Raw genomic sequence first — 27,522 nt, 5'->3', positions numbered from 1 at the left:
AATATTAATGAAAAAATATTAAATAATACCTGACAAAAAACAATAAAACTGTTATTTAAGATTTTTCCATATTGCTTCTTGTTTGGCATCCTCACTTGCAATTTTTTTCACCTATGGACAGAATGAACATTACTACGGGTGCTTAGAATAGGTTGTTGCGTAGATGAATGATAAAAAGAGTAAGGAATGTAAATTTGTGATTTCTACATTTTTAAGCCGCCCACCTTAGAGAGAACCCTGATTACAAGTGCCATTTTAACAACTGGTTCACTGAACTCAACAAAAAATTAGGTATCGGTTCGGCCGAACTGGTGCGAACTGGATGAATCCCCCCACTGCTGGTAACTTGGAGGAACTGATCCCTGTCTCCTCAGCCACCACTCAAGCTGAAGACCCTCACATTTTCCTATCCACCCTTCCTTTGCATTCTCCTACCCTTTGGTTTAACTGGGCCCAGATTCCTCTCAACACAGATCCTGGGGCCTTTCCCCACCACACATACATCTTGTACCATGAGATTCAGAGTGGAGCCAGCTTTACTTATTCCTGTTGTCACTTTCATACTGTGATACATGCCACCACCTGACCTAATCCACCATTCTATATCAGTGGTTCTCAAACTTTGTAGTACCTTAGAATTAACTCATTTATTTATTTTAAATATCCTGATATTCAGGCCACACTCCAGAGCAATCCAATTAGAATTTCTGGGCAAGGGACTCATATATCCAGGAAAGTCTGAGGTACAGCTAAGTCTCAACACCAGTGACCTATTATCTTTGCCATCAAAGTGTGGTCCATGGACTAGTAATTTCATCATCACCTAGGAGTTTATCAGAAATGTAGAATCTCGAACTTCATTCACTGAATCAAAATCTCCATTTTAAACAAGATTCTCAAGCAATTCATAAGTATATTAAAATTTGGGGAGCACTGGCTATTCTACCCTCTACTCCTCCTTACTGTTGTTTTTCCTGACCTCAGACACTATTTGCTCACTTATTAAAAAATATAGAAACTGGGCCACAAGTCAGTCCACTTCATTCCAACTTTTGAATAACTTCCCAAGTGGGCAATCATCCCATCCAACTAAAGTCCCATCTACCCTCCTTAGCCTTCATATATACATCCAGAGGTATGTCCTGTGTTTTCCCCTGACATCACCTAGAATGCATCATTCCTTTTTTTTTACAACTATATATTTTCATTTACTGATCAATTTTAGAAAGATAGGAAGGGAGAAAAACAGAGAGACAGAAACATTGATCTGTTTCTCTATGTGCCCTGACCAGGGATTGAACCTACAACCTTTGCATATTGGGACAATGCTTGAATTATTAGGCCAAGACTAGAAAACATCATTTCTGAAACTTTACAATAATAGCAACCTGAGAGTCATCCTGTAACTGTCCCTCTTTCTCACTACCCTGTATCAGTACCTAATCGGTCACTAAGCTATGGCAATTATACCAATAAACATTTTCAGTTGTTCTCAAATCCCAGAACTCTAGACCAGATTGCTGGAGCTGTGACTCAGGAATATGCATTATTTATAAACTCCCCAGGTGGTCTGAGTGCCACACTTTGAGATACACTTGCTCAGATCCTCATTTTCTCAACTTTGGTCATTATGGCTTTTGTAAAACTCCCATCTGATCTTTCTGTTTCCAGGCTCACTTCTTTCCAAGACATCTCCACATTTCTAGCCAGAATGATCTAATAAAAAAGCAATTTGACCACGATAAAGTCAAAAGTCAGTATGACTTAGGAGAATTTCCATGATCTGATGCCTTATTATTATTCATGACTCAGTTCTCAGAGTCCTATATCTATTTCAGCTGAATATAACTACTTTTAGTTCCTTAACTGCCTGAGATATGTTAGGCCTCTGTGCCTTTATTTGTGCTGATGCTTCGGCCTAGAGGCCTATGCTCAGAATGCTCCTGGGGGCTTAAGATCATCCTCTGGAGCATTTCCTACCTTTCCTATGTACCCCGAAAGAGTCCTACATAGAGCTCTATGAAAGTGTCTATGCCTCCATTGCACTTGTTTTATATCTCTGACTTCCTCTATGAGATAACACATTTCATAAAAACACCTATGTGTTTATCTCAATATCATCAGCAAGTAACTGTGTCTAGCACGACATCCAGACTCAATACATGTTAGCTGAATGAATGATACAATCAACCTCAGAACTTTCTCTTTTTATTCTTTAGCTACAAGACAACGAATGAACAGTTTTAAGAAGTCTCCACGATGCCAAACTAGTTTGAGTTCCTTTTCCCCAAGAAATGGACTGGCATCCTTCACCTCTGTATTTGTACTTGGTCAATGGGTCTGTGTCAAAGACTACACACACTTACCCGGAATATTCTTTATATGAGATGGCATGACCAAACATCATAAATACAATAACCACACAATATACTTTAGACTTTTTGCAACCAAATGAAAAAAAAGGAATTAAAGTTTTCAAAGAAGAGAATATGTAGTGAGCTAAACTTGAGAAATTAACCTAACCTATAAAAGCAAAAAATAATTACTGCAGATGAATGATTATTATATGTCAGATACTTTACATAGGTTATCTCTAATCTTTGCAACAACTCTTTAAGTTAAGAGCTACTATTATGTCAGTTTTACAGATAAGAGGGTAAAATTCAGAAGATTTAAGGAATTTGCTCATGTGACAGAGCTAGATTTGACCTTAGGAAATGTCCTACTCTTTATTTATTTATTTTTGCTTATTTATTTATTTATTCATTTATTCACTGTTTTGTTTTTTGTTTTTTTTGTGTGTGGGTTTTTTTTTGTATTTATGATTTTAATTTGTGTTTACATAGATTCAAGTGTCCCACCGAGTATATCTCCCCCACCCGTGTTCCCCTAAGCGCCCCTCTCTGTCCCCTCCCTCCAATGCCATCCTCTCTTCCCTCTAGGATTTGCTGTCCTGTTCTCTATAATGCTGTGTTATGTGTATAGAATTTCATTAATCTCTTTCCCTTCTCTGTTCCCATCTTCTCTTCTACTTTCCCTCTGACTGCTTTTTCTCTGGTCCCTTTGATTCCATCTCTGCCTCTGTTCTGTTGCTCAGTTTACACTGTTCATTGGATTCCTCATATGAGTGAGGTCATATGGTATTTTTCTTTCTCTGCCTGGTTTCTTTAACTTAGCATAATAGTTTCCAGGTCCATCCATGTTGTCGCAAAAGGTAAAGTTTCCTTCTTCTTCATGGCCATGTAGTATTCCATTGTATATATGTACCAAAGATTTTTAATCCACTTGTCCACTGATGGACACTTGAGTTGTTTCCAGATCTTGGCTATTGGAAACAATGCTGCAATAAACATGGGGGTGCATTTCTTCTTTTGAATCAGTAATTTGGTATTCATAGGATATATTCCTAAAAGTGGAATAGCTGGGTCAAAGAGAAGTTCCATTTTTAATTTTTTGAGGAATCTCCATACTGTTTTCCACAGTGGCTGCACCAGTCTGTATTCCCACCAGCAGTGCAGGAGGGCTCCCTTTTCTCCACATCCTCGCCAGCACTTATTGTATGTTGTTTTGTTAATGAGTGCCATTCTGACAGGTATGAGGTGATATCTCATTGTGGTTTTAATTTGCGTTTCTCTGATGATTAGTGATGTTGAGCATTTTTTCATATGCCTATTGGCCATCTCTATGTCCTCTTTGGGAATGTCCTTCTCTTAAGTGACTTCTATTACCATCTCTCAGATACTCAAATATTTTTTCATCTCATTCCTGTGTGATACTTCTACCTGCTAAAAACTAAAAACTCAAACTTCTTACTAAATATATATTTATATATAAAATAAAGGCTGTTATCATATTGCAAACTTGAGACAAATTTATAACACACTATCGGCTTTTTTGAAGATCAAAATAAAATAGAAATCATAAAACCTTACTATAAGAATAGCCAAAGGTTTTGTTTGATTTTCCAAAAGGTATTGTTAGCTTAGAAGCCTTCCCTGACACTTCAAAGCAAAGTTCTAGTTTCTAACAGAGCCTGGTTCCACTTCTAGCTTACCACCTTACAGAGGAGACTGAGGGATTTATCTTATCACTAGTCTGTAAGCCCTGGAGGGCTAATGCTGTACACAGCGAATACTGTTGTGCCTAATAAATACTTGCTGGTCAAATTAAACTGGCAATATTTTAGACATCCATTGCTATAACTATAAGAAGTACAAAGCAATGATTGTCCAAACTTCTTCTTGGCAAAAAGAGAAAAAATCTCTGTTTAAATAGAATACAGAAACCCAATGTATAAAGCAAAGGGGAGCAAAACTGCTCTTTCTAAATAAACTAGAAAACTCAGAGCTCTATCTACTCTACCTCCCTTATCCCTTATTTGATAGCTTCCTAAACCACTGAGAGTCAGGAAAGCTAAGTTCTACTTCTTATTCTGCCAGTAATTAGTTGTGTGAACTTGGACAAGTCACTTATTGATCTGGCCAGGTCATTTTTGTTATGTAAAATGAGAAAAAGAGACTAGATCATTCTATAGTTCTCAAAATCTAGTGCTTATTGGAATCACTTTGAGAGCTCATCAAATTGCAGGTTCCTGTGCCTTATCTCTAGGAAGTATGATTTACCAGGGCTGCAGTGATTCTGTGCCTATGGTCAGAGAAACCCTGGACTAGATGTTTTCTAAGGCCTCTTTTATCTAGCTGTCACCATACTTGGAGCTCCACTTATCCACACCACATTCTCTATCACATCTCTTTTCGACACTTTCACCATGTTTTCTTTAATCACCATAGTGCCAATCATTAATGAACAAGCAGCATACTGAAAAGAGGTCCTAGCCCATCAAAAGTGAGCTTCACCCTGTAATGCTGATTAGATTACTGCCAAACTAGCTAAAACATTAAATGCCAGAACTAAAAATAGACTGCTGCATGTTTAAAATAACATGATCATTAGTTAGCTCATAGCTTTGCTATTTTTATTAAAGGAAAGGCAGAGACAAGTTGCGAGAGGTTAAAAGGGAATTTCTTAAATGAGGAGGCTGCTAAAGGAGGTGAGAGCCTAGAAAGAAACCAGATGATGGCACAATTGGTTCAACGTGCAACAATAGGTCTCAGATTTAAACCAAAAATTTTGGTCTCACTCAAAAGAACTTCCCACACACATTTTAGTTTTGATTTGTTACATACTTAAACCCAGAATGGTGGCACTACGTGATGTCAGAAACCAATATGACAGGCCAAAAAGTTCAAATTAGAAGAAGTTTCTCTATTTTTATTTTTAAACTTTTTATCGAAGTATAGCATGCACACAGAAATGTACACATATGTGTACTGTACAGCTTTATGGGTTTTCATAAACAACACACCAACATAACCAGCATCCAGATAATAAACAAAACACTACCAGCACCCTAGAATTCTCTCACATAACCCTTTCCAATTACTACCTCATCTCCCAACAAGGTCACCCAATACGGTAATTTCAATCATAGTTTAGTTTGCCTAGTTTTGTAATATATATAAGTAATAATACATGTACTTTTTTGTGCCTGGCTCCTTATGTAATATTCATCAATAGTATTGCATGTACAGTCATCCCTTGCCACATCATGGTTCACTTTTCACAGTCTCACCGTATCACAGATTTTTAAATTGCATGTATCTAATTTTGTATCATGGATTTTTCACAATATTGTGGGATTTTGTGGTGTATAGGTATTTTTATATATTTATTATTTTAATTATTTTTGTGGTAAAATAAGCAAAATACGTGTGGGAAAGGTTAATAACAGTGTGGGAAAAGTTTATAAGAATGTGGGAAGGATTTATAAAGCCTTCAAATATATATAAATAATAAAATAAATATAAGGTTGCTACTTCACAGATTTTCACCTATCACAGAATGTTCTGAAACCTAACTACCACAACAGACCGACAGATGAGGGACCACTGTAACTGTACATTGTTGATTCTCACTGCTATACAGGTATAGCATTTCAATGAATAACTATACCACAGTTTACTTATCTATTATATTGTTGATGGACATTTGGATAATTTCCAATTTGGAGCTACTATCAACAGTGCTGCTATGAAGATTCTAGTATAGATCTTTTGAAGAACATATGTACATATTACAGTTGAATATATTCCCAGAAGTGGAATTGCTGGGTCTCTTTCCTCCTCTAGGAGGTGTGAAATATCTAGGAGACTAGAGAAATGAGAGATATGCCTCCTAAGGTAAAAAATGCATTGTTGTTGCTGGCCCCTCCTACAACCAAAAAAAAAATGCATAATGCATAGGGGTCCTTTTTAGATTTTGGAGTCAACATATTTCTCATTTCAGTGTACTTCTATAGCTCATTTATCAAGTCACCTAAAAAGCTGCTGGTTTTGAGAGGGTCTCAAAACAAGAGAAGGCTCTGCAATAGGTCCAGGCTACTGTATAAGATACTCTGCCAATTGTACCATATAATCCAGGCAATCCCATGGTACTTGAAGTGTCAGTGACTGATAGAGACATTGTTTGGAGCCTGTGATGAATTACAGCACAGGTCCTTAGGATATTAGAGCTAAGCCCTGTCATTCTTTGTGGATAACTACTCCCTCTTTTTGACAGAGTATTTGGTTTGTTAGTGGGACATAGTAGAGACTAAACACCTCACCATGAGCCATCAAGTCATAACAGGAGCTGAGAATGCCCATCATGAATTGTGTGTCGTCTGATGCACCAAACCCTAAAGATGGCTGTGAAGAAAAGCACTCTATTATCAAATGGAAATGCTATATATGAGATTGGACTAAAGCAGGCCCTGAGGCATAAATAAGTTATATGAGGAAGTGGCCCAGATACCCATGGCCCCCAGTTCTGCCAGATTACCTTCTCTCTCCCAGCCTGCACTTATGGCATCATGGGAAGTTCCCTACAATCAAGTGAGTGAGGAAAGAAAACTCAGACTTGGTTCACAGATGATTCTGACAGATATGCAGGCACCAGCTGAACGTAGACAACTGTAGTACCTATAGCTCCTTCCTGGAGCAACCCTGAAGGAAATTGGTGAAGGGATATTCTCCCAGTGGGACAGAACTTAGAGCAGTGCACCTCATTGTTCACTTTGTTAGAAAGAGAAAGGGGCATGATCTGTGCTGGCGCAATGGATAAAGCTTCTACTGGAACGCTGAGGTTGCCAGTTTGGAACCCCGGGCTTGCCCAGGCAAAGAACATATGAGAAGTAACTATGAGTTTATGCTTCCTGCTCCTCCACCCTTCTGCCTTTCTCTCTCTTTGTCTCCTCTCTCTAAAATCAATTTTTTAAAAAAGGAAGAAAGAGAAAGGGTCAGATGTGCAATTATGTATTGATTCAAGGATGGTGGCTAATAGTTTGGCTGGATGGTCAGGGACTTGGGAGGGACACGACTAGAAAATTGATGACAACAAGATTTAGGGAAAAGGCATGTGGATAGACCTCTCTGAATGGGCAAAAAAAATGAAGATATCTGTATCTCATGTGAATGCTCAACAAAAGGTGAATTCAGCAGAGGAGAATTTTGATAATCAAGTTGATGACTAATTCTGTTGATACTAATTAGCCTTTTTCCCCAGCCACTGCTGTGATTGCCCACTGGCCATGATAGAGATTACACATGGGCTCAGCAACATGGACTTCTGCTCACCAAAGTCGGCCTGGCTATAGCTACTGCTGAATACCCAATCTGTAAGCAGCAGAGACCAACACCAACTCCCCAATATGGCACCATTCCTTGGAGTGATCTACCAGCTTCCTGGTGGCAGACTGATTACACTGGACCATTTCCATAATAGAAGGGGCAACATATTATTCTTATTGGAATAGATACTTACTCTGGATATTAATTTGCTTTCCCTGCATGCAATGCTTTTGCCAAAACCATGATCCAAGGACTTATAGAATGCCTTATTTACTATCATGGTATTCCACAGTATTGCTTCGATCAAGGAACTCATTTAGCAAAGAAGTGTGGCAATGGGCCTATGCTCAAGTTATTGGTCTTATCATGCCCCCCACCATCCTGAAGCAGCTGGCTTAACAGAATGGTGGAAGGGCTTTTTGAAGACTCAGTTACAGCACCAGCTAGGTGGCAATACCTTGCAGAGCTGGGCAAGGTTCTCCACAAGATTGTATATACTCTGGATGAGCATCCAATATATAGTGTTGTTTATCCCATAACTAGAATTCAAAGGTCCAAAAATTGAAGGGTAGAAATAGAAGTTGGACCACTCAATATTATCCCTAGTAATACACTAGCAAAATTTTTGCTTCTTGCCCCCATGACTTTATGCTTTATTGGTCTAGAGGCCTTAGTTCCAAAGGGAGGGAGTTCCCACTGGGAGATACAACAATAAACCTGGCCACTTCAGGCTCTTTGTGCCTCTGAATCTACAAGCAAAGAGGGGAATTTCTGTACTGGTTGTGGTAACTGATCCTGACTACCAAGGGAAAACTGGGCTAGTACTTCACACTGGAAGAGTATGTCTAGAATACAGGAGAGCCCTTAGCACATCCCTTAGTATGTATTATATTATCATGCCCTGTGACTAAGGTCAATGAAGAACTATAAGAACCCATTCAAGTAGGACTAGTAATGTCACAGACCCTTCATAAAAGAGGATCTGTGTCACCCCCTAGTTAAAGTACCATAACCAGCTGAGGTACAGAGGGAATATGGAATGGATACTAAAGAAAACTAGTATAAATACAGTTATGACTACATGGCTAATTAAGCAAATGTATTTGTTTTCTTCCCTCTCTTATGCCATGTCATCCAACATAAGATGTATTAATAACATTTAACTTTATATCACAGTACTTGAGATACAGAATACCAAGAAGAGTAAACATCACTCAAGGACTTTGAAACCTCTTCTGGAGAAGTAGTTAGCACATTTTTGGTTGTATGTAGGACAGTGGTATTATGTTAGGTAGAGTAGGACTTTGTTACTGTCTTTATTTGGAGATTATATATGATTTATGGAGATGTGTATGAATACATGGTTGACAAAGAGTGGACTGCAACAGTTAGCTGTATGAGTCAACTTGTCTAGGCTATATTACCCAATTATATTAAATACTAATGTTGGCATTGCTGTGAAGGTATTCTTTAGATGTGGTTAACATCTGTAATAACTAACTTTGAATAAAGGAGATTATCCTTGACAATGTGGGTAGGCCTCATCCAAACAGTTAAAAAACCTTAAAAGCAAAACAGGTTTCTCTGAGGAATAATAAATTCCTCCTGAAGACTGCATCAACATCATCTCCTGCCCAAGAGTTTCCAGCCTATAGTTTTTAGCCAGGTGTTACAATTTCACTGAGTCATGTCCTTGAAGTGAGTATTTACATCCTACTAGTTCTGTTTCTTTGGTAAAACTCTGATTGATATGGCATCTACTATTCCTGTTTCTTTGGTAAAACTCTGATTGATATGGCATCTACTATTCCCTACCACCAGGGGTCCCCAAACTTTTTACACAGGGGGCCAGTTCACTGTCCCTCAGACCATTGGAGGGCCGGACTATAAAAAAAAACTATGAACAAATCCCTCTGCACACTGCACATATCTTATTTTAAAGTAAAAAAACAAAACGGGAACAAATATAACATTTAAAATAAAGAACAAGTAAATTTAAATCAACAAACTGACCAGTATTTCAATGGGAACTATGCTCCTCTCACTGACCACCAATGAAAGAGGTGCCCCTTCTGGAAGAGCAGTGGGGGCTGGATAAATGGCCTCAGGTGGCCCGCGGGCCGTAGTTTGGGGACCCCTGCCTACCACTATGCTAATGTTCCCAGAGATAGAAATAAAAGTCTATTATGTGATCTCTGTCCTTGAAAACTTCATAACCTAAAGAATATAAAAAGTCAGCATTATAACTTATGACAGGTAGTAGTATATTCTAAAGTGTCAAATGAGTAGCACTGAATTAAGTATTCAAGAAACTTAGAGAAGAAAAAGGTCTCTGAGGATTTAGGGAGTGCTCAGGACTGGCTCCGTAGAAGTAACAGAAACAAGGATCAATGGGAACTGATATGCAGTGAGGGAGGCATGGAAACACCTGAACTTGAAGTTTAGATACAAAGATTGAACTTCTTGGTAGAAATGTGACCTTGGACAAATTGCATACTAATTTGAGCTTCTGATTCTTTTTTTTTTTTTTTTTTTTTTTAGTTTCTGATTCTTAATATACAAGATGAGGATAATAGTACACATTCTGTCTAAACAAATGATATATAATAAGGTGGTTAGCTCAATTCCTTTCACAAAGAAAGTAATCAACCAATGTTAAGTAAATGCAGGATAATCACATCTTTAAAAAGAATCCTACTAAAATAAAACCCAACAATACTAAATTTCAAATAGTCATAAGAGGAATCATCTTAAACACACTTTAAGAGTAATACGAACATGGTATGTCCTCGTGCCTCCTGACCATCCAGAGTATAATTGTATATGCGTAAGGCAACATTAAAAAAAAGCAAATGTATGTTCTTCTTGTTTCCATAAATTCGTTATCAAAAAGCATGATTTTAAGTTAATAAAACTGTAATTGGAACTAATTTCATTTTTTGAAAAAAATCTCACTTCCAGGGATCAATGAGCATGAAAAAAACTCACTACTGGCCCTGGCCGGTTGGCTCAGCAGTAGAGCGTCGGCCTGGCGTGTGAGGGACCTGGGTTCGATTCCCGGCCAGGGCACATAGGAGAAGCGCCCATTTGCTTCTCCACCCCCCCTTCCTCTCTGTCTCTCTCTTCCCCTCCCGCAGCTGAGGCTCCATTGGAGCAAAGATGGCCTGGGCGCTGGGGATGGCTCCTTGGCCTCTGCCCCAGGCGCTAGAGTGGCTCTGGTCACGGCAGAGCGACGCCCCGGAGGGGCAGAGCATTGCCCCCTGGTGGGCAGAGCATCGCCCCTGGGGGGCTGCTGGGTGGATCCCGGTCGTGCACATGCGGGAGTCTGTCTGACTGTCTCTCCCCGTTTCCAGCTTCAGAAAAATACAAAAAAAAAAAAACAAAAACAACAAAAAACTCACTACTCAAAGAATTAAATAAATAGCACTAATTTTTCAAAAGATAAAGTATTTGACTTTCAAAAAATTATTTTAATGGTTCTGAAACCTGGCCAAACTTAAAATTTTACTATTTTCACTTGTGCAAGAACTGTCAGAATACAATTTAGCCTGACCAGGTGGTGGCGCAATGGATAGAGCATCGGACTGGGATGCGAAGTACCCAGGTTCAAGACCCTGAGGTCATCAGCTTAAGCGCGGGCTCATCTGGTTTGAGCAAGGCTCACCAGCTTGAGCCCAAGGTCGCTGGCTTGAGCAAGGGGTCACTCAGTCTGCTGTAGCTCCCCGGCCAATGCACATATGGGAGAGCAATCAATAAACAACTAAGGTGCCGCAACGAAGAATGGATGCTTCTCATCTCTCTCCCTTCCTGTCTGTCTGTCCCTATTTGTCCCTCTCTCTGACTCTCTCTGTCTCTGTCACAAAAATAAAATAAAGTAAAATAAAAAATTCTTAAAAAAAGAATGTAATTTATAACTGAAGTTCCTTTATACATAAGGAATTTATGATGAAAACATGTTTTATGGCTTTAAAAATAGGCTCTGCATTCATACTACAGTACCTTGAGGAATACCTTTAGGAAGAGAATATTTTTTCTTTTTTACAGTAACACCTTTACTTTTCATTTGTCTAGTTCCTGGTGATGCTCTAATAATACAACAGAGTTCTGATGTATTTAAAGGAACCTGAAAAAGAAGGAAAAGCAGACATTGCATAATTTTTCCCAGTACCATATTTGTATGTTATTTTATTTCAAAGGCAAATAGTCTTAATATCCATATTTCATCAACATTAATAAAAAGCCTTTGTAAAGTGCTTATTCATGCTGGATACTACTTAATTGGTTTTATTTTTTTTTAATTTTTTAATCATTGATTTTAGAGAGAAAGGAAAGGAGAAGGAGGGAAAGGGAGAGAGAAAGAGAGAAACACTGATTTGTTATTCTATTTATTTATGTATTCATTGGTTGGTTCTTAGATGTGCCCTGATCAGGAATTGAACCCACAACCTTGGCATATGGGGACAATGTTCTAACCAACTGAGCTACCTGACCAGGGATGACTAATTGGTTTTAAAACATTTGCTTAATATTCACAAGAACTAGGCAAGGCAGATTATATTATCCCCATTTGTAAAATGAGGAACCTTAGATTCTAAGAGATTGGATAACCTATTTAAGGACAGACAGAGAGTAATGATAGAGTTGAAACTTAAGCACTCTCAAGTGGGAGAGAGTGTCTAAAAATTTACTAAATTAAAATACAATTTAAATTTAATTGAGTTAAACACTAGATTTTCTTGATTTCCTAACTCCTGTAATCTCAACAATTTCCCATCAAGCAGTCTCCAGAATAAAGAAATAATATATCTTTCAGAAGTGATATATTTGTTTTTTAGGACACAAAAGTAGAGATGTGTTCATTTTAAATAAGCCTATATGGAAGCCTCTTCTACTGTAAAATTCCACATCATCCTCTGTGGTGGAAATTTGCAATTTTCTTGCCCAGCATTCATTTTCCATTCTTCTGGTTCTCTTGGGAGAAACTATTTCTACCAGCCTGCATATCACCTCTTCTGTATAGATAGGTGAAGCTGATAATACTTCTGGTGCCAAGATAGCCATATAACTGAGCCTAGCCATTCAATATATTCCATGACCCTGGACAGAGTGACTAGCTCAGATAAGGACAATAAAAAATGGGCCAATAGGAAGAGGATATGCTGAAACTGAGGTTCCTGCACTAAGTGGTCCCAGATTGATACCAATCCTTGCTATAGCTGTTGTAGTAGAAACAGACACAAATATTCTTAGGGTGATAGATCTTCAACTTAGGTCCATAAGATTCTTATCAAATAAGAGCAAGAAAATAAATGATCAGGGTCAGGATCAGTGTCCAAGTTGTCATTCAAGATTCAGCCCAGTGTCCAAGTTGTCACTCAAGATTCAGCCCAGAATAGTGTCAAGCAGATATGATGGACAAAATACATTTCATATCCTTCTATAATTTCACTATACCAATGAAGGAAGCACTAAATTCACAGAAATCAAGCTACCATGTATAAGGCTGTACAAGAATATCAAACAGTAGATTTAAGCTCTCAGGACAGAAGATATAGATTGCCAAATCAGAATAGAATAACAATGTATAAAATGATTATAGAATTAAGAATTCACATCTCACAAATAAGCAGACAGAAGACTATGAGGAATGAAAAATAGACCTGAAAAAGAAACAACTGGAACTTCTTGAAATACAAAATAAAATGTGTGAATAAAACATTGATGGAAGGTTTCAAGCAACAGAGTAGACACAGCTGAAAAGAGAATTACTGAAGAAATTATCCAGAATACAACAAATAAGTGAAAAATATTAAGAGGTTTAAAGATATAAAGGATAAGAAGAGGCTTAACATATTCTAATTACCATTTCAGAAAGAATAAAACAGATAATAGCTGAGAAATTTCCCAAACTGATGAGATATATGAGTCTACAGATTCAGAAAGCCTAATAGCATAAGCAAAATTAAAATAAAGAGCTGCAAACAAACATATTAATCCATCTATGTATACATTGTAGTGAAATTATAGTATACCCAAGATAAGAACTTTTAAAAACCCAGAAAGTAAAGATATATCAATCCCAAAGATCACCCTCAGGCTCAGTGACTCACTAGAAAGACTAATAGGATTCAGAAAATCTCTAATATTCAGAAGCAGATTAAGGTCAGTTGAGCCCCTGGGTGCAGAAGAAAATATTGGGCCCCTTGACATTAGAAAAAAGGGTAAGGTTGGGGTTTTGTGGAGCCCTTCAGAAGTCGGGGCCCAGGGCGTGCACTCGGTGCACCTGCTATTAAATCCGCCTCTGATAATACTCATACTTATGGTTTATTTCAAAATGGATACAGATTAAAATCAGCAAAGGGAAAAGGTACATACAGTCGAGTTCAGAAGAAAAGGCCTGTAGAGCTGAATGGAGGAGGATAAACTTTCAGTTATCCTCTTAGTTGAGTCACATAAACAGTAATTAATTCTCCCATGTGCAGAGTGTTGCCAACCAGGGAAGCTTAGTAAGCCTTGACTTAGACCCCAGTCCCCCAGAGGTCAAACTGATACAAGGTGGTCCAAAGACTTAGGCATCAAAAACAGTCGTTTACTATAAATCATGTTGTTAGCATAAACTATCTGGGTAGCTCAGGACAAAAAAGACATTATTATTGGGCAGAATACTCCAAGGTCATCTCTCAGGATCCTGTGGGAATGTGCAGGCCTGCTGAGTTAACCATTTCTTGCTTACATACCATTTACAAGGAAATGACAGAGGCTAACGAAAGAGTTGCAATAGCAATATGGTAGTCAGAAGACAGTGGAATGATAACATCAAAGAAAAAAATGTCAACATAGAAGTATATACCCAATAGATGCAAAAAAATTAATAAAAATCATAATCACATCAAAGCAAACTAGAAATAAGAGGTAATCCTCAACCTTGTAAAGGATGTTAGTGGTTGTGGGTATTGTTTCTCAAATTTTTTTCACTTTTATTGGAGAGGATGAACAATCTGGTGCTGTGGTTCAGTAAGACCATATGATTATTTCTGGCTGAGTTCTGAGCAGAGGCATGTCCCTTCTAAGCCAGAACATTTAATTACTAATGTAAAAGAACCTTATAGCATGATCGGTGGTGGCACAATGAATAGAGCATTCACCTGGGACACTGAGGTCCCAGGTTTAAAACACCAAGTTTGCCAGCTTGAGCATGGGCTCATCAACATGATCCCATGGTTGCTGGCTTGTGCCCAAAGGTTGCTGGCTTGAAGCTGAAGGTTGCTGGCTTGAAGCTGAAGGTTGCTGGCTTAAGCAAGGGGTCATTGGCTTGGCTTGAGTCCTCCACCCCCATGAAAGCACATATGAGAATCAATCAGTGAACAACTTAAGTGACACAACAACGAATTGATGCTTCTCATTTCTTTTCCTTCCTGTCTCTCTCTCTCTCCCTCTCTTTTATATGCATGTGCTAAAAAAAAAACAAAAACCTTCTAGAACTTATTTTTTCAACTGGTATAATTTCTAGCAATATTCAAGATGACTTCTCTGTCACCTATAATGATCAATGGAGGTATAGATAGCATGAGTAAATAATGAACCTTTGTTGTTTTAGCTGCTAAAATTTTTTGAGTTGTTTTTTACTACATTTTATCCTGTTTAGCACAATTTATCTATAAAAAATGTTGCACAACTTTTAACCTTATCAATTTCCTTTAAGATCTCAAATATGAAATATGTTGTACTGGAGGTCTTACTCAGGAATATAAGGTACAATTCACATGGAAAAAACATTATTATTCATAGATGATATGACTGACTACACAAAAAGTTCAAAAATATTTGCAGACATATATTATCATTAATAAGATTTAGCAGGGTTTGAGCTAAGCACAAATATATATATTTAAATTGTATTTTTATACTTCATCAACTAGTTAGAAAATGTAACTTATAAAGAGACATGTCTAACAAAAAAACTTGCAAGATAATTCTGGTTAAAAAGATAACTCTGTCAAAAAGTATTAAAGAACACCTAAATAAATGAAGGGATATACCATGTTCATGAAATAAAAGATTTAGTAAAATCACTCAATAAAATTGGAATAGAAGGAAAGTACCTCAACATAATATGTGACAAACCACCAGCTACTATCACACTAAATGGTGAAAAAAATGAAGGCTTTTCCTCTAAAATCAGAAACAAGACAGGTTTCCCACTCTCTCTAACTTAACATAGTTCTGGAAGTTTTAACCAGAGCAATCAGGACAGAGAAAGAAATAAAAGGCATCCATATTGGGAAAGAATTAAAGGTATCACTTTTTGAAGATGACATGATTCTGTATATAGAAAACCCCCAAGAGTCCACCAAAAAATTATTAGAAACAATAACCAATACAGTCAAGTCACAGGATACAAAATCAATATACAAAAGTCTACTGTTTTCCTATATGCCAACAATGAAACTTCAGAAAATGAACTAAAAAAAACAAAACAATTCCTTTTACAACAGCAACAACAACAAAAGAATAAAATACCTAGGAATGAAATTAACAACAGATGTGAAAGACCTATATACTAAAGAACTACAAAACATTACTGAAAACAAAAAAGACACAATGAAATGAAAAGATATTATATGTTCATGAATAAAAAGGATCAACATAAAAATAACCATATTACCCAAAGTAATGTACAAATTTAATGCAATCCCCATCTAAATCCCAATGTCATTGTTTAAAGAAATATAACAAAAAATCATCAGGTTTGCATGGAACCTTAAAAAAAATCCTGAATAGCCAAAGCAATTCTGAGAAAAAGAATGAAGTTGGAGGTATCACACTACATGACTTCAAATTATACTATAGAGCCATGATAATCAAAACAGCATGGTATTGGCAGAAAAACAGACATACAGACCAATGGAATAGAATTGAGACCCCAGAAATAAAGCTACATATATATGGACAAGTAATCTTTGACAAAAGAGCCAAAAACAGACAATGAAAAAAAGAAAGCCTCTTCAATAAATGGTGCTGGGAAAATTGGAAAGCCACATGCAAAAGAATGAAAGTTGACTACAGTTTGTCCCCCTGCACAAAAATTAATTCAAAATGGATCAAAGACCTAAATATAAGATCTGAAGCAATAAACTACACAGAAAAAACATAGGTACTAAACTCATGGACCTTAGCCGTAGAGAACAATTTATGAATTTGACCGCAAGGGCAATGGAAATAAAGGCAAAAATAAATAAATGGGACAATATCAATCTAAAAAGCTTCTGCACAGAAAAGAAACTTACAACAAAACAAAAAGGCAGACATCCAAATGGGAGATGATATTTGTAAAAAACAGCTCTGGTGAGGGGTTGATATCCAAATAAATATTATATAAAGAATTCACAAAGCTCAGCAACACAAAAGCAAACAATCCAATTAAAAAATGTGGAAAGGACCTGAACAGACTCTTCTCCCAAGAGGACATACAGAAGGCCAAGAGATATATGAAAAGATTCATTTTCACTAGCTATTCAAGAAGTGCATATCAAAACTACAAGAGATACCACCTCACACCTGTTAGATTTGCTGTTATCAACAAGACAGGTATAAACAAGTGTTGGAGAGGCTGTGGAGAAAAAGGAACCCACATTCACTGATGGTGGGATGGCAATTTAGTATAACCATTTTGGAAGAAAGTATGGTGGTTCTTCAAAAAATTAAGAATAGAATTACCATATGACTCAGCAATCCCTCTTCGGGGTATCTCTATCCCCAAAACTTGAAAACATTGGCACAAAAAAAACATGCACCCCCATATTCATTACAGCCTTATTCACAGTGGCCAAGACATGAAAATACCCAAGTATCCCTTGGTAGAGGATTGGATAAAGAAGATGTGGTACATATATACAATGGAATACTACTCAGCCATAAGAAATGATGACACAGTGACATTTACAAAAACATGGATGGACCTTGAAGTTTTTAATAGTTTTTTCTATTTCCTCCCTGCTAATTGGTCTGTTTAGGCTTTCTGCTTCTTCATGACTCAGTCTAGGAAGGTTGTATTGTTCTAGGAATTTATCCATTTCTTCTAGATTGTTGAATTTGGTGGCATATAGTTTTTCATAGTATTCTACAATAATTATTTGTGTATCTATAATGTCTGTGGTAATTTTTCCTCTTTCATTTTGGATTTTGTTTATATGAGTCCTTTCTCTTTTTTCCTTGGTGAGTTTTGCCAAGGGTTGGTCAATTTTGTTGATATTTTCAAAGAACCAGCTCCTTGTTTTATTGATTTTTTCTATAGTTTTTTTTTTTGTTCTCTATTTCATTTATTTCTGCTCTGATTTTTATTATGTCCTTTCTTCGGCTGGTTTTAGGTTGTCTTTGTTCTTCTTTTTCTAGTTCCTTAAGTTGTGAAGTTAAGAGGTTTACTTGGGATTTCTCTTGTTTGTTCATATAGGCCTGAAGTGATATGAACTTCCCTCTTATTACTGCTTTTGCTGCATCCCAGAGATTCTGATATGTCGTATTGTCATTTTCATTTGTCTGTATATACCTTTTGATCTCTGTGCTTATTTCTTCTTTGACCCATTCATTTTTTAAAAGAATGTTGTTTAGTTTCCACATTTTTGTGGGGTTCTTCCCCTCTTTTTTTGCAGTTGAATTCTAGTTTCAAGGCTTTATGATCAGAAAATAATGCTTGGTACAATTTTAATTTTTCTGAATTTGCTGATGTTATTTTTGTGGCCCAGCATATGGTCAATTCTTGAGGATGTTCCATGTACACTAGAGAAAAATGTATACTCTGTCGCTTTGGGATGAAATGTCCTGTAGATGTCTATCATATCCAGGTGCTCTAGTGTTTCATTTAAGGCCAATATATCTTTATTGATTTTCTGTTTGGATGGATGATCTAGAGCCGTCAGCGGTGTACTGAGGTCTCCAAGTATGATTGTATTTTTGTCAGTTTTTGTTTTTAGGTCAATAAGAAGCTGTGGTCCTTGGTTTGGTGCATATATATTAAGGATTGTTATGTCTTCTTGATTCAGTGTCCCCTTAATCATTATGAAATGACCATTTTTGTCTCTGAGTACTTTTGCTGTCTTGTAGTCAGCATTATTAGATATGAGTATTGCTACACCTGATTTTTTTTGGATGTTGTTTGCTTGGAGTATTGTTTTCCAACCTTTCACTTTGAATTTGTTTTTATCCTAGTTGCTTAGAAGTGTTTCTTGTATGCAGCATACAGTTGGATTTTCTTTTTTAATCCATTCTGCTACTCTGTGTCTTTTTATTGGTGAGTTTAATCCATTTACATTTAGTGTAATTATTGACACTTGTGGGTTCTCTCTCTCTATATATAAATACATATAAATATATTTTTAAATGAGGGAAGGAGAGATAGTGAGACAGACTCCCGCATGTGCCTCAACCAGGATCTATCCACAACCCCCATCTGTGGCCAGTGCTTGAAACAAATGAGCTAATTTTAGCTCCTGAGGCTGACATGCTATTGTCATTTTATAAATTGCTTTCTGTTAGTTTTGTATCTTATTTGATTCTTCTCTTTTGTTTTTCTATCATTTGTTTTTGTTTGCTTGTATTCCATACTTCTTTCCTCTGTTACTACTTTTTTAAGTTATGTGCTTCTGTGGTGGTTTTTTTCAAGGGTAGTTATCATTAAATAATGAAAAGGGTACCTACCATGTTCATTGTAGTACACTATCTTATGAGTGCTTCTGCACTCCATCGTCCTTTGCTATTGTTAATCTCCATCCTCTCCCCCCACTTTTTTTTTGTTGTCACAGTTTAAATTTGGTTTTATTGTGTTCTTGGTGGAGCTTTTACTTGTGGTTTTGTTTTGTTTTGTTCTTTGTATCTGGTTGGAAAACCCCCTTTAGTATTTCCTAGAGTGGGGGTTTTCTGATGATAAATTTCCTCATCTTTTCTGTATCTGTGAATGTTTTTATTTCTCCTTTATATTTGAAGGATAGCTTTGATGGGTAATGTATTATTGGCTGAAAGTTCATCTCTTTCAGGACTTTAAATATTGGGGTCCACTCTCTTCTAGCTTGTAGAGTTTCTGCTGAGAAATCTGATGATAATCTAATAGGCCTTCCTTTATATGTTGTATTCTTCTTTTCCTTGGCTGCCTTGAGAATTTTTTCTTTGCCATTGGTTTGTGCCAATTTCATTATGATGTGCCTTGGAGTAGGTTTGTTGGGGTTAAGAAAACTCGGTGTTCTGTTTGCTTCTTGAATTTGAGGCTTTAGTTCTTTCCACAGGCTTGGGAAGTTCTCGTCTATTATTTGTTTGAATATGTTCTCTATTCCATTTTCTCTCCTCCTTCTGATATACCTATTCTTCTTTTTTTTTTTTCCTGAAGTTGGAAATGGGGAGGCAGTCAGACAGACTCTGCATGCACCCGACCAGGATCCACCCGGCATGCCCACCAGGAGGCAATGCTCTGCCCATCTGGGGCATTGCTCTGTTGCAACCAGGGCCATTCTAGCACCTGAGGCAGAGGCCACTGAGCCATCCTCAGCACCCGGGCCAACTTTGCTCCACTGGAGCCTTGGCTGCGGGAGGGGAAGAGAGAGACAGAGAGGAAGGAGAGGGGGAGGGGTGGAGAAGCAGATGGGCACTTCTCCTGTGTGTCCTGGCTGGGAATCGAACCCAGGACTCCTGAACACCAGGCTGACGCTCTACCAATGAGCCAACCAGCCAGGGCCCCTATTAGTCTTATGTTAGTCTTTTTGATGGAGTCAGACAGTTCCTGTAGGGCTTTCTCATTTTTAAAAATTTTTGAGTCTCTCTTCTGTTGTGCCTCAAGTTGCTTGTTTTCTATGTCACTAATCTTACCTTCTATCTGGCCTGTTTTATTAGCTAAGCTTGGTACCTCGTTTTTCAGTTCATGAATTGAGTTTTTCATCTCTGTTTGATTTGTTTTTATAGTTTCAATTTCCTTGGTAATATATTCTTTGTGTTAGTTGAGTTGTTTTCTGAGCTCCCTAAATTGCCTTTCTGTGTTTTCTTGTATATCTCTGAGTATTTGTAGGATTTCTGTTTTAAATTCTCTGTCATTTAGCTCCAAGGTTTCCAATATATTAAATTTTTTCTCCACAGATTTTTCCTCATCTATCTGTGCTACATCTCTGTCTTTTGTATCCATGATACTTTATTTCCTTTTCTGTAATGGCATCTAAAGGCAGTTTTGGTGATAGCACTAATGAGAATTAATAAAGAATAAAAAGAAAAAAATGGAAATAAAAAAGAAAATTTATTACTTCCCTCTTTTTATCTTCTCCTCTCCCCTCCTTCTTGAGAAAATATTGTGATGAACTGTGAATCATATTGTGCTAAATGGAACAAAAACTACCTATAACGGAGGGCTGAGTTGGGAAGAAGTGATAAAGGGGCAAAAAAGGAAGTAGGGACCCACAAAATGCAAAAAAGGAAAAAATTTGGGTCAAGAATAAAATGATTTGCTTTTAAGTGATGGTTGACTAAGAGATATAATGAGAGGGATAAAAGGGAAACAGGAAAAAGGAAAAAAATTAATATTGTATTAAGTGGAGCAAAAACTAGGTAGAATGGAGAGCCAGGGTTGAGGGGAATGCTAATGAGTTAAAAAGCAGAGTCAAAAGCACCCAAAATGCCACAAAGAAAAAAAAATTGAGTCCCAAATAAAGTAATTTGTTTGTGATTGCGGATTGAATGAGAGGAAAATTAAAGGAGAAAAGAAACTAATAGAAAGGAAGAAAGAAGATAATGGGAAAATGGAAAAGAAGAAGAAAGAAAAAAGAAGAGAGAGAGTTAAGGGTTTTGGAGTGTAACCCTCATAGAGAGAAAGCAAGAAGAAAAGAAAGAAAATGGGAGATTTAACACTTATGGGTAGTATAGTTCAAGAAGGTGAAAGAATAAGACGGGCAGAGAATAAATGAACCAAGGTGGAAGAGAAAAAAAAAAGACCAGAAGATGAAAGAAACAAAAAAAAAAAAAGAAAAAATTTATAAAGTCTGTGGATTTTTCTTGATTTTGAGAGGTTATCTTCTTGCTTTTTCTTTCCTCTCCCTCTTCCTGGTTGGTGACTCTATACCCCAGCTCTGCCCCTGTGGCATGCTTAGGTAGAGATTTGCAGTTGATAAGTCTCTGGCGATGTCATATATTAGGCTTCAGTCTCATTGGTAGTCGAGGCTTGTTGGCATTTGCAGGCTCCGACAATGAAAGAGTCCATTTTCCCAGAGCTTCTCTCCTAGTCTCTCTTTCCTGAATTAGCAGCCTGATGATCCAGCTATGAGGTTGCTGCTGCCTCTGTCTGGAGAGTAAGAGGCTCAGAGAGCTGGCAAATCCCCACTCTATCCCCACTCTGCGCAGGGCTCTGGGTAAGGCTCTCTCAGTCAGAGCTGCCAGTGTAATCAGGCGGGGCTGGAAGCCAATTGCTCTCAAGGTGCCTTTCTATGAGCCTCCAGGTGTGTCCAGTATGCCTCAGTATTCTGTGGCACCACTCTCCCCAGGCTTTTTGCACTTTGTACCCTGTTTTGGCTGGGAAGAAGATGCCCTAGTTGCTGCCTGCAGAACAGGAGGTCTAAAAAGCTGCCAAGTCCCTCTTTTTAACGTATAGCCCTGAGTATGAAAGCTCTGCCAATCACAAGTTGCCCCCACCCCTACGTGCATAGCAAGAGGCACTCAAACATATCACACCTCTTGTCTCTCAGATCGCTGAACTGAGAGAGATCAAGCCACGTAGGTCAGTTGGGAGGTGATCAGACTGTGGGTTAAGCTAATTTCAGCGATTGGATCTGCAGATCTGCTCCGGAAACAGAGTACAAGCTGCTTGCGCACCCTTCCCCCTAACGCTTTTGTATTTTTTCTTCCCAGGGATGTTAGCTTGAATGGCTGGGTGAGGCACCCTGCCTGCCCAGAGAAGTTTGGGAGTAGGAAAGTTCGCTTTTGCACACTCCCTGTGTGTCGCTGTTCAGGGTGCAGGGACCACACCGAGACTCTGGTCACAGTCCATGCAGAGGCCTCTGACCCTGCTCCTCTGTCCAGGAACATGGGCGCCCACTCCTGGGCACTAGGAGGAACCTCTCGCACACTATCTGTGCTGCCAACCAGGGTATCGGGGCTAATGGCGGCTTCTGCTTGCCTGTCTTTGCCGGGTCCAGCACAGGCATTAGCTCATGTTGGCTGAATCGCTGCAGGCACACTCTTTCCTCGGCTTGGACGTCTGTGCCACAGCCTGGCTCCCTCTACACCCTTAGCCCTCTATCTCAGTTCCAAGTGAAAGCAGCCCTTGCTCAGGTTAGTGAGGAAGGCAGAGTGTTCCTTTCTCTATCTTATTTTCTACAGGGTTGATTATATATTTAGTCAATTTTTCACTTGATCATACCTTCGTTTTCAGTGTATGGGACTTCCAGATGCTCCAAGGATAGATTATTCTGTCTCTGGTTGAAGAATTTGTTGAAATTTTGGGGAGATTAATTGGTAGCACTCCTCACAGTGCCATTTCTCTGACGTCACTCCCAGATTTTTATTTTTAAAAATGTTATTATTGTCATTATTATTTTTCTTTTAAAGTGAGAGGAGGGATGATAGTGATACAGACTCCTGCATGCATCCCAACTGGGATCCACCTGGTAATCCTTGTCTGGTACCAATGATTGAATCAAGCTATTTTTAGCATCTGAGGCCCACACTCAGACCAACTGAGCCATCCTCAGTGGCTGGGGCCAATGCTCAAACAAACAGCCATTGGTTGCAGGAGGGGAAGAGGGAGAGAAGAAGGAGAAGGAAAGGGAGAGACACAGATGACCGCTTCTCTTGTGTGCCCTGACCAGGAATCAATCCTGGAACATCCATATACCAGGCCTACACTCTATCTACTGAACAAATCAGCCAGTGCCCCAATCAGCTTTTAGAAACACAATCTTTTAAAATATATATATTTTAGAGAGAGACAGAAGGGGAGAAAGAGGGAGAAGGGAGAGATGAGAAGCATCAACTAGTAGCTCTTTCACTTTAGTTGTTAATTGATTGATTCTTATATGTGCCTTAACTGGGGTATTTGGGGGAAGGGTCAAGCTGAGCCAGTGATCCCTTGCTCAAGCTAGCAATATTTAGCTCAAGCTAGCAACCTTGGGATCATATTAATGATCCTACACTCAAGCCAGCATGCCCATATTCAAGCCAGCGACCCTGTGCTCAAGCCAATGAGTCCACACTCTAGCTGGTGACTTTGGGGTTTCAAACCAGGGCCTTTAGTGTCCCAGGCTGATGCTAAACCCACTGTGCCACTACCAGTCAGGCTAGAAACACAATCTTAAATATGAGCAGATAATTAATATAACAGGTAAAGAGCCCTGGCCGGTTGGCTCAGCGGTTGAGCGTCGGCCTAGCGTGCGGAGGACCCGGGTTCGATTCCCGGCCAGGGCACACAGGAGAAGCGCACATTTGCTTCTCCACCCCTCTGCCACGCCTTCCTCTCTGTCTCTCTCTTCCCCTCCCGCAGCCAAGGCTCCATTGGAGCAAAGATGGCCCGGGCGCTGGGGATGGCTCTGTGGCCTCTGCCCCAGGCGCTAGAGTGGCTCTGGTCGCAACATGGCGACGCCCAGGATGGGCAGAGCATCGCCCCCTGGTGGGCAGAGCCTCGCCCCTGGTGGGCGTGCCGGGTGAATCCTGGTCGGGCGCATGCGGGAGTCTGTCTGACTGTCTCTCCCTGTTTCCAGCTTCAGAAAAAAAAAATGAAAAAAAACAACAACAACAACAAAAAAAAACAGGTAAAGAAAGAAAAAAGGGGAAAAGATAAAGCAAGCAAGAAACAGACTACAGTAGTGAAAGAAAACAGTGAGATTAACTAATTAACATTAGAAAATATGCAACCAGGAAATAAGTATGTTATAATAAAGAGGCATCCAGAAAACAAAATAGGAATTCTTATGCATTAAAAAAATATACATTATGGGACTTCAGAGTAATGTGAGAGATACCCTTGATCTCTCCACTTGAAATTTCAACAAATCAGTGACGTCACGGAAATGGCGCCGTGAGCAGCGCGTCTGACAGCTCTCCCCTAAATCACAACAAATTTATCAACTAGAAACAGAAAAATTTATCCTCGGAGCATTCCGGAGTTCCACACAAACTGATAGCGAAAGGACTGTTATCACTTGAATCTGAGAGACGAGGGTGTGGAGAAATCTACCACAGGGACGTTCTTTCAAACCGCAAGGAAGTGCGCCTGTTTGCTATCAATAAGACCACCCTCAGATGCCGATAAGAAAGAGGAAATCGAATATTATGGATACAAAAGAAAGAGAGGTAACACAAATAGATGTGGAAAAATCTATGGAGAAAAGACTTAACATATTGGAAGCCTTGGAGCTAAATGACAGAGAATTTAAAATAGAAATCTTAAAAATACTCAGAGATATACAAGAAAACACAGAAAGGCAATATAGGGAGATCAGAAAACAACTCAATGAACACAAAGAATATATTACCAAGGAAATTGAAACTATAAAAACAAATCAAACAGAAATGAAAAACTCAATTCACGAGCTGAAAAACGAGGTAACAAGCTTAGCTAACAGAACAGCCCAGATTGAAGATAGGATTAGTGAAATAGAAGACAAACAACTTGAGGCACAACAGAGAGAAGAAGAAAGAGACTCAAAAATAATAAAAAACGAGAAAGCCCTACAGGAATTGTCTGACTCCATCAGAAAGAATAACATAAGAATAATAGGTATATCAGAGGGAGAAGAGAAAGAAAATGGAATGGAGAATATACTCAAACAAATAATAGACGAGAACTTCCCAAGCCTGTGGAAGGAACTAAAGCCTCAAATTCAAGAAGCAAACAGAACACCAAGTTTTCTTAACCCCAACAAACCCACTCCAAGGCACATCATAATAAAGATGACACAAACCAATGACAAAGAAAAAATTCTCAAGGCAGCCAGGGAAAAGAAGAGTACAACATATAAAGGAAGGCCTATTAGATTATCATCAGATTTCTCAGCAGAAACTCTACAAGCTAGAAGAGAGTGGACCCCAATATTTAAAGCCCTGAAAGAGAGGAACTTTCAGCCAAGAATACTATACCCATCAAAGCTATCCTTCAAGTATGAAGGAGATATAAAAACATTCACAAATACAGAAAAGATGAGAGAATTTATCAACAGAAAGCCCCCACTCCAGGAAATACTAAAGGGGGTTTCCCAACCAGATTCAAAGAACAAAAGAAAACAACACCACAAGTAACAGCTCCACCAAGAACACAATAAAACCAAACTTAAACTGTGACGACAAAGGAAAAAAAAGGGGGGAGAGGATGGAGATTAACAGTAGCAAAGGATGATGAAGTGCAGAAATACTTATAAGATAGGGTACTACAATGAATATGGTAGGTACCCTTTTCATTACTTAATGGTAACCACCCTTAAAAAAACCACCACAGAAGCATATGACTTAAAAAAGGTAGCAACAGAGGAAAGAAGTATGGAACACAAACAAACAAAAACAAATGATAGAAAAACAAAAGAGAAGAATCAAACTAGATACAAAACTAACAGAAAGCAATTTATAAAATGGCAGTAGGGAACCTACAAGTGTCAATAATTACACTAAATGTAAATGGATTAAACTTACCAATAAAAAGACACAGAGTAGCAGAATGGATTAAAAAAGAAAATCCAACTTTATGCTGCCTACAAGAAACACATCTAAGCAACAAGGATAAAAACAAATTCAAAGTGAAAGGCTGGAAAACAATACTCCAAGCAAACAACACCCAAAAAAAAGCAGGCGTAGCAATACTCATATCTAATAATGCTGACTACAAGACAGAAAAAGTACTCAGAGACAAAAATGGTCATTTCATAATGATTAAGGGGAAGTTGAATCAAGAAGACATAACAATCCTTAATATATATGCACCAAACCAAGGAGCACCAAAATATATAAGACAGCTACTTATTGACCTTAAAACAAAAACTAACAAAAATACAATCATACTTGGAGACCTCAATACACCGCTGACGGCTCTAGATCGGTCATCCAAACAGAGAATCAATAAAGATATAGTGGCCTTAAACGAAATACTAGAACACCTGGATATGATAGACATCTACAGGACACTTCATCCCAAAGCGACAGAGTATACATTTTTCTCTAGTGTACATGGAACATTCTCAAGAATTGACCATATGTTGGGCCACAAAGAATATATCAGCAAATTTAGAAAAATTGAAATTGTACCAAGCATATTTTCTGATCATAAAGCCTTGAAACTAGAATTCAACTGCAAAAAAGAGGGGGGAAAACCCACCAAAATGTGGAAACTAAACAACATACTTCTAAAAAATGAATGGGTCAAAGAAGAAATAAGCGCAGAAGTCAAAAGATATATACAGACAAATGAAAATGAAAATACGACATATCAGAATCTCTGGGATGCAGCAAAAGCAGTAATAAGAGGAAAGTTCATATCACTTCAGGCCTATATGAACAAACAAGAGAGAGTCAAAGTAAACCACTTAACTTCCCACCTTAAGGAACTAGAAAAAGAAGAACAAAGACAACCCAAAACCAGCCGAAGAAAGGAGATAATAAAAATCAGAGCAGAAATAAATGAAATAGAGAACAGAAAAACTATAGAAAAAATCAATAAAACAAGGAGCTGGTTCTTTGAAAAGATCAACAAAATTGACAAACCCTTGGCAAGACTCACCAAGGAAAAAAGGCACAGGACTCAAATAAATAAAATCCAAAATGAAAGAGGAGAGATCACCACAGACATCATAGAAATACAAAGAATTATTGTAGAATACTATGAAAAATTATATGCCACCAAATACAACAA

At 38.2% G+C, this 27,522-nt stretch overlaps 1 protein-coding gene across 1 annotated transcript in view; it reads right to left on the bottom strand.

Annotated features, from left to right (window-relative positions):
• MEIKIN (meiotic kinetochore factor) overlaps positions 1-27,522 on the bottom strand; it is a 157,484-nt gene that overhangs the window by 21,712 nt on the left and 108,250 nt on the right. The window contains exon 13 of the mRNA XM_066276734.1: positions 11,667-11,790. Coding sequence (XP_066132831.1) covers positions 11,667-11,790 — 124 coding nt within the window. The remainder of the gene's footprint in view (positions 1-11,666; positions 11,791-27,522) is intronic.

Source organism: Saccopteryx bilineata, chromosome 4 (assembly GCF_036850765.1).
Source record: "Saccopteryx bilineata isolate mSacBil1 chromosome 4, mSacBil1_pri_phased_curated, whole genome shotgun sequence".
Taxonomy (NCBI): domain Eukaryota; kingdom Metazoa; phylum Chordata; class Mammalia; order Chiroptera; family Emballonuridae; genus Saccopteryx; species Saccopteryx bilineata.
The sequence above is the reverse complement of the archived record's forward strand: the minus strand, read 5'-3'. Positions and strand labels throughout refer to the sequence as shown.